Source organism: Cryptotermes secundus, unplaced genomic scaffold (genome assembly GCF_002891405.2).
Source record: "Cryptotermes secundus unplaced genomic scaffold, Csec_1.0 scaffold407, whole genome shotgun sequence".
Classification (NCBI taxonomy): domain Eukaryota; kingdom Metazoa; phylum Arthropoda; class Insecta; order Blattodea; family Kalotermitidae; genus Cryptotermes; species Cryptotermes secundus.
In genome coordinates this window covers 2,140,392-2,149,487 of record NW_019741981.1, presented here as the reverse complement: position 1 = coordinate 2,149,487, position 9,096 = coordinate 2,140,392, and the positions used below count along the sequence as shown (strand labels likewise).

Here is a 9,096-nt window from a genome sequence, read left to right as displayed (position 1 = left end):
CCCCCCCCCCCCCAGAAAATTCCTGGTACTTATTTCTGTTAGAAGCTGAGTCGACCCCAGGGCCACTGTGCAGCTAGAAGGATCAGGTAAACTTAAAAATCCAGTGACCTCATCGGGATATGATCCTGCGACCTTCCAGCTTGTAGCATAGTATCTCTACCAACTATGCTACCACATGCCCCCCTTGGCCGCACCATAGCTCAAGCAGTTAGTTGCTGGCTTCTAACCATGATGGCTCAGGTTCGATCCCGAATCTGTTCAAGTGGGATTTATGGTGGACAAAATGGCGCTGGGGCGGGTTTTCTCCAAGTACTTCAGTTTCCCCTGCCAATCTTCATTTCACCAAATTCTCCATCATCATAATCAACCAGGGCAGGTACAATAGGCCAATCAATGGCTGCCGTGCTGAGTGGACCCAGTTGGACTCCACATGCCCCCCTAATTTACTTATTAATCAACAAATAAATGGTGAATCAATAATCAATTGATTCAATCTGATGACAGACCTAATAATGATGTGATATCACACAATACGATACAATGAGATATAAAGCCAAATATTTTCTAGACATGAGCCAGAGTCACATCCTTCCTAATCAAGAGTAATACTTAACCACTAAATTTACAAGAATATGCCTGAAGTATGATAAAGTTTTAAAACTAATACATATTTACTATCACAGGAAGAGAATATTCATTACCTGATCACGCAGTGTGCCCAGTGTCATGTATGGTCTCTGTGGAATGTAGAAAAGTTTTCCTCTTGGTGGTTTGGTAAGTGTGCCGCCAAACAGTGGCCACAGCTAACAAATAAATAATTAACATCAACAGTGAGCAACAACGATCCATAAATCACAGAAGCTTAAAACATTCAGATCTGCCCTCCACAACATACTCTCTGGTAAACGTCAAAAGATTAAAGTTTTAAATGTGGCAGAAGATTTTGGATTTGTAATTTTAGTTTATGGCATAGCAGATAACTTTCAAAGTCCTCAGGTATCAAAGGGAACAGTCTAGGCAATTTGCAAAAGAATCAAACTGAGCATCTCTCTGTTTTGTGTTCTGAAACACAGCTACAAAGCTTGGTTACTGGACAAAAATTGCTGGACACCAAGACTTTCCTGTCAGAATTTCCAACTATGAATGACATAAAAGAGTGATTTTCTATGTAATTTAAAATGACAGTCCTATATTTTGTGGTAAATTATGAAGAAATATAACTTTCCTTACAATATAAATGAAACAAATTCTGTCCCAAGTGCAAACAATATATATTATATGTCTTTGATCTTGTTCTTTCTACACTACATGTTTCGGCCTCTATCGGCCATCATCAGGTGTATACTCTTAACGTTGCTGCCACACTGACCCCAGTGTGTGTGGCAGCAACGTTAAGAGTATACACCTGATGATGGCCGATAGAGGCCGAAACATGTAGTGTAGAAAGAACAAGATCAAAGACATATAATATATATTGTTTGCACTTGGGACGGAATTTGTGTCATTTATCATGTAGAGTGCAACAGGATGCTTAAATATAATATTTCCTTACAATAGCAAACTGGCTAAATGTTGAGGTGTATCAGGCATACAGTCTTAACACAAAAGCCATACAATGACTGGCATTTATTAACTGCCTTGTTCATTCTCAGGTAGGACTAAAAAAATACTGACCCACAGCTAAACATGAGTAAACCTGTCTGTAGCTATCAAGAACCACACTGAGTGAAACTCTGATATAAAGAGGAATTTAAAAAATTCATACAAATGCTCATTATGAGTACTTGCAATATCCAAAAATGGTTATAATGCATGACCTTCAAGTCCTATTCCTAATTTCTAATTCTGTGCACCACAATAAAGCAAAAACTTAAAAAAATTGTTGCATGGCAATATTTAATATATTTTATCACAAAGATATGAAAATAATTATGAAATATTCATTATTCTTGATGTCTTAACTACATCAGAATTGAGAAGTTAAAGATTTTCTCACAGATTGGAGAAAAATGCAAAGAGTGCAAGAAGTTACAGCTAGTTAAGAATTCCCTGTAATAATGAAAGTGACAGAAAAACTCCACATATTACACATAACTTTTCCAGATATGCAACATCAACAAACTGGCAGTGCCAGTGAGTTTTGTCATAAGATTCTCATTGTTAAAACACACTCATTCCTACTGTGGTTAAATTGTAATTAGGAAATGTATGTCTGTAGTCATGGCAAGAAATATGTGAAGGGAAAAATTGATCTCTTAACAACAAAATACTTTATATAAAATACCAATACTGGCATAGTGGTCTTCTGGATTGCTATTACTGTGTAGCCCTGTATGTGAATACAATGGGAATTTACCTACAACACTACACATACTTTCATGGCCCTGAACAACCAACACTGTGAAAACCCCTAAATTATACAAATACTATAATAATAGCATAAAATATAATAAAATCAATAACAGTACTGAAGAGACATTTTGGACTACAAACGAAGCTAGTCCTAGTAAGATTTCATGTTATATGAAGGTCAAGCATATGAGAGCGCGTACTGGATTCTTACAGCCAGAGATAGAGGGCTGAAGCAGTAGAAATGATGTTCCTGTGAGTGAAAGTAACTTTGAGGGAGAGTAAGATGAAAGGACATACAAGGAATGTCAAGGAATATCAAAGTAAATGGAAAAATAATGTTCTTCAGATGCAAGGTCACAGACTCCCAAACAGGATTTGTGTGTTAAACTAAAACGAGGGTTCCAAGAAAACCCTGTATGAATGGAGCAATTTGAGTAGTTCTAGAATGGGTCACAATGAGTACATACCTAGCAAGGAAGAGAACCAAAACAGTGAAATGAAAGAGACAAAGAAGGCAAAGAAAAATATTCACCACTTCTAAATATTAATATAACTACATATCTGAGGAGCCTAAAAGCAAAATGAGAGATTTCCAATTGTCACTTGGGGGGGGGGCACAAATGATGACAATGACAATAACCACTTTCATAAAAGTATGAATAATTCTTAAAATATGGGAAGTTTGAACTGCACACATGGATTACTAGAATGTTTGTACACGCAAAGAAACTTGGAAAACAATAGTTTTCTAAATTCAGGAACAGTGGGCATTAAACCCACTTCACATGAAGTAACACTAGGATTACATAAGGTGATCTGATCAGAATCAATTCAAAGGCTCTTGATGAAGTAAAACAACACAAAATTTGCTTTTATCTTGAAAACCATTCAGCTTAGGAGAAGTGTATTTTGTGTATCAAACTTCTGTCCAAAAATTCTGCACTCTGGTGTTTAGTGTTATTCCCATGTGTTCAGATATGCACATCTACCATCATGTCAGGTATCCATTACTGTCATCTGATTTTAATCAAAACTGAAACATGTCAACAAACTTTAGTAAAGATGCTAGTATCAGATTTTATGAATATCTGTTCAGCAATTTCTGACTTGTTATGGGCTAACAGATGAACACACACACATGATTCATGCAACAGGTGCACTTTTGCAACCTTCATTGGTATGTCCTAAAAACAAGTTAAATAGTTTACAGACAGTCTTAAATCATAGGAATTCTTCTTGACTAGCCTGAACTACAAAGTAATTCAACAATTTATTGATGTGTGCATAAATTACACTAACAACAATCTTTACTGTTAAGACTGTCAGATATGACCTCAAAAATTATGATCATCCCCATATTCCTTAATAGTTAAAATACCAGTATAGAAAGAATATTCAGAAAGAATTGGCACTGACCTTAATATAGTGGTGTTGTGACGGTTTTAATAAAGAAATTGTATATTATAACACAACAGGATGCACGAAATGAAAATTTAAAAAAAAATTATAGTTATGTTTAAGATCTCAATATAAAATTTTTTCACAACTACCACCAATGGTTTATTACTTACTGGCAGCAAACCAACAGATAATGCAGATTTTGTTCAGATACAATTATGCTGCTTTACATTCTATAAAGGAATTACTTTAACCAATGAACTGCATGCTTATGTATTATCAAATAAAAACTTCAAGATTTTATACCAAACAGCATTACTGTCACACCTTAAATGTTCACATTGTCACCAAATCAGTAATATCAATGGCAAAAAATTAAAAGGCACAAACCCAAAGTTTCACATTCATATCAGTTTCCATGATAACTATGAACCGCTACAAAGTTTGTGGATAAGACACTCTGGCATGATATCATAAGCAAATTGACACGTATTTGAGCGTTGTGTGAATTATAGATGGGGCATGGATTGAACATCAGATTTATTAAAAACTTGTATACACCACTTGGAACTACACTTTACAGATCACTGACACAGATTGGTGTCGTCTATTACAGTCTCCACTAGCCATTTCCTGATAATGGCTTCTAACACTGTGGAGATTCTTCAGCTTCCTGCATTGAGGACCTCTTGTCACAGCTGCCCATGCGGAACTCTTGTCAGCTGACAGCTCAACTAACTGGGTCCCAGGCTGGCGGCCATTTCACACCAACCTCCTAGTCTTCTCTTCACAGGCTGACTTCCAACTGAAAACTGACAGCTGAACACTCTAACTCGCCAAACAGCTACTTCATGTCTCTTCACTCAACTGAACTGTTGGCAACATTAACCAACAACTCTGGCTCGACTGACACTGCTTATAACATTTCGGCACAAACCAAGTACAAAACACCGTTTCCATGGTTATAGTAAAACAGTATCTCGACCACTGCATACAAATGGGTGTTTATTAGCCCATTGCATAGCAAAAGCTGTTGTTTACAGTCACCATTTAGGAACAGGTCTATATGCTACAATATTTTTCCTTATAAAGTAAGGAAATCAGGCTAAAAATAAATTCAGAATACAACAAAGGTGTGAATTTCTTATCCTGCACTAATCTCACCTCTCCTAGAACCCTGAAAAGTGAACTCTTTCCACATCCATTGGGCCCACAAACCAGTACATTGATCCCTGAGCGAACCTCAAAGGTCAGTTCATCCACCAAAACATCACCATTAGGTGTCACCAGTGGAACCTTATCAAAACGGATTATGTTGTCCTGGAAGATGATCCTTCCTGACCCTGGGATAAGGGGCATAGAGAGCTGCTTTCTGCTACCTGAGAACAATAAAGTGAATAATCTGTAAGTCCTCTATTATTAATTTGTAAGGCCACATGCTATAACTTAAGTCCCCAAAGTTGTGGGGAAAAAAGTTACTGAAAAATAAACAAACTGGTAAAAGATTGTAAAAAAACAATCTGTAAGGAAGAAAAACTAAAACTAAATGACTTGTATGAATATGAATGTTAGTTTGGTATGAGAACCCTGTACCAAATATCCTAGTAGCCATTATATTTACGAAGTAGTAGTGAATTTTATTTTGGTTCACGTTGGTCCTACAAGGACATACATTAATATGAAGAAAGCAGTCTTCTGGGATTTGGCACCGTGTATATGTGGTGTTAACCGACGTTTCGGAGGAATGTATCGCCAAATCCCAGAAGACTGCTTTCTTCATAGTCACCGCCGTGAAAGCCTCAAATCTTACACATACATTAATATTTTGTAATTTACTAAGTGGCATAAGAAATAAAGACTGCTGCAAATAAAAAAAGCAGAATAAAATACAACACTGACCAACAGAGTACATTTTTCACTGTAGTTATATTTGGGCTTGCGAAAATCCGAAACTGCAGAGTAAATGAATAAAAGTAGTAACTTTCAGGGAAGGCAACAAGTATTAAAATTCAGTATGCAGTATGTATAAGGGGTGGGCCTTCTTGGCCCTTGCACTGCGACCACAGTGATGAGAAAGAGGTATGTAATGGGTTTGATCGATCATGATCAACCCCTTCAGGATTAGTCCCTAAACACACACAATTTCTATACACATTCACGTGATGGCACACACGGACACACACACACCATGCTCTTTCCTAGTCAGAAAAGTACCTTCCCTCACACATGATAGGGGGATATTTTTTAAGTTTTTGACACAAACAAGCTAATAAAATAAAGCTAAAATAACATGTATTCCATTCTTTCAACTTTAGTTTTTCCTCACTTTCAGCACATTTTAATATAATGTTTACAGTTTTGAGTTACAAAGTGCCAGCATGCCATAATGCTGCATATGACCAGAAAGAAANAAAGGGCGTAGGGGTGGGGGGGGGGGGGGAAGCATGCGCATGCCTTCATTATAGATATAAAAAATAATCAGGCAATTATCAAGTTTTAAAATAACAAGATAATATGCTTATTAGAACAGCCATACATATACAAACATTTATATTTCCTCCTACTTCAGGTGTTATTTACAACCTCCACCACTCAAAGTTGGTGGGGGATGGAGGGGCAGCTTCAGGCAGCTCTCCATGATGGCATTTTCAATTAGAAGTTTAGATCAGCATTAGTAAGAACTGATAAACTGATGGGTTCAGATTGACCTTGAACATCCACTCACAGAGAGAGGAAGGGGGTGGGGGGGATTGTGTGGGTGCATGCATGTGTACACACACAATGCGCGAGCATGCCCGCCCCCCCCCCCCTTAATGCATGCATGCTCTCTCTCTCTCTCTCTGGATGGTCAAGGTCAATCTGGACCCAACAGTTTACTAGTTCTTACTAATGCTGATCTAAACTTCAGATTTAAAATATGGTCTTCTAGGTTATGACACCATATACTCTGGTAGGTGGTTACAAGGGATTCTGATGAACCTGCTGGCCTCACTGTCTGCGTAGATCTTTCATTCAGAAAATTAGAGGCTGCAGACTCTTCTGAAACACTGGTAACCACCTGAAGATTACAGTGTCACAACCCAGATCACAATCTATATCTTCACTGCCATGAAAACCTTAAATGTCATATAAATTTCACGAACATCTGTATTTCCCACTCCTTCTGGCAACAATTCTCACATTCAGCACCATAATGTACAAGCATGTGGCAATCCAAAATGGCAGAAATATTTACAATGGGGGATCAATTTAACTGCTCATATTTTGTGCAGTTCATTTACAACTGACCTGATCATGAGACTACAAAAGTTTCTATCATCATAACCAAAGTTCCTTACTAATCAGTCCCTCATCTATGCCGTTGCATACAGAGCCTGTATTTCCCACCATTGTTCGGACATAATGGCCTTCACCGAGATCTTTCAGAACCTTTATCAGGTCTGTGACACGTGCAGTGAAGCCAGCAAGCCGTGTCATATCTCTGCCAGAGAGAACCAGTCGTCCGATTGCCTCTGCCAGTTTTACCATCATCCGACCAGACTCATAATAATGCTGGAAAGAAATACATATTATAAAATTATAATTGCATCCTGTATTGTATCTTCCTCTTGGAGAGTCATTTTCCTTGTACAGAAACACATATTATAAAATTATAATTGCATCCTGTATTGTATCTTCCTCTTGGAGACTCATTTTCATTGTAAAGAAATACATATTATAAAATTATAATTGCATCCTGTATTGTATCTTCCTCTTGGAGACTCATTTTCATTGTAAAGAAATACATATTATAAAATTATAATTGCATCCTGTATTGTATCTTCCTCTTGGAGAGTCATTATCCTTGTATTTCCTTAATTCACCCAGTCATGGGAGTTATTCAGATTCTGCGAACCTTCATTGTGTTTTGTCTGCATGAAGAATTATCATATAAGTCCCAAATTTGGAGAATTACAGCCATGAACAGAATAACTGGTGAAGAAAAATAGACAAAATCTTCATGTCTTATGTGTAATTTGCATCTGATACCATTGCTCACCAATTCAAATATGTAACAACTGAGATCAACTCCTCCATTACATTCAGCGATGACCAATTCACCCCAATAAACAATGACGTTGCAACAGTTTTATCATCCTTCAGAACTTCGTGCAGTGAAACTTCCGTTTACAATTTCTTTAGGAAGCGGCACATTTGAAAAATTAAGTCAGGGAAATAGTAATTTAGGAAACTAAACACTGAGATTACTGACTTGAAATCATTAAACATGAAATAAAAAAACTTAAAATGGGGATTCACTGCACATACAATACAATCCCTCTAAATGTACATTTATAATTGTTAAACTGCTTCCTTTGGCCCCTTCTAAAATCTTATAAAACCCAATTTCAAGAGACTACATATTTCAAGAAAGTCAAGGTAATCAAAACTGTTAACTGCCAGAAAAACATAAGTTCTAAATTTTAAAATTTCATTTTACTTTCTGAATTTTGAAATGTAAAAACTGCTCTGTTCCACTGTTTTGGGGTCTGTCAGTACCTTCTGAATCCAAAAAGGCTTCACAGAAACAGGATTTTTGGAAACATTATCCAGCAGGCAAAATCTTGAAAGACAAACATAATAATAGCCAAATATTTCATTATGAGTTGCCTGTGTAACTGGATAGAAATTTACAACAGTAACTGAACCAGCAAACCCAATATAAATGATATAATGATACAAATTCCGTCCCAAGTGCAAACAATATATTATGTGTCCTTGATCTTGTTCCTCTACACTACATGTTTCGGCCTCAGACGGCCATCATCAGGTGTATAACACTCACGCCGCTGTCACACTGCACCCAGCCCAAAATTTAACATTTAAAACACTTTCCTTGTTATTATCAACATCTACTTCGTTGATATCTGTCTGGTTTGTAGATTATTTTACACACGTTAATTTTGACATACCTGTAGTAGCACTATAAAATCATTAGTTCTAATTTTAAAATCCTTTAAATTTTTTTTTTCTCTCTAAATTTAAAATTGTTAGGGTTACTCGCCCTATGTCTAAAGTGCTGCAGCGGCTAGTTCTTGTTTCCACGCTGTATACGTGTTATCTGTAATATATAAATATATTCGTATTATTATCTTGTGTACGTAATGTTTTCTTATGTGTTTATATTGTTTTTTGTACTTACCCTGTGTAGTCTTCCTGTGTGCGTGCCGCTGTTATTCTTTACTACGTGTGTTGTCAGATGTACTGTGTGCTGATATGTTGGTGAGTGTAGGGGGGGGGATGGGTAGTGGGGAGAGAGAGGTACCGTTAGTCTGTGTAGATTTCGTGTATCATTTGAAATATGGG

The 9,096-nt window shown here is 36.9% G+C and overlaps 1 protein-coding gene across 1 annotated transcript in view; it reads right to left on the bottom strand.

Annotated features, from left to right (window-relative positions):
- Positions 1 to 9,096, bottom strand: part of LOC111872909 (ATP-binding cassette sub-family D member 3) — a 66,941-nt gene that overhangs the window by 13,349 nt on the left and 44,496 nt on the right. Inside the window, exons 11-13 of the mRNA XM_023867186.2 lie at positions 7,089 to 7,302; positions 4,915 to 5,129; positions 702 to 803 (exon numbers count right to left, since the gene is read on the bottom strand). Coding sequence (XP_023722954.1) covers positions 702 to 803; positions 4,915 to 5,129; positions 7,089 to 7,302 — 531 coding nt within the window. The remainder of the gene's footprint in view (positions 1 to 701; positions 804 to 4,914; positions 5,130 to 7,088; positions 7,303 to 9,096) is intronic.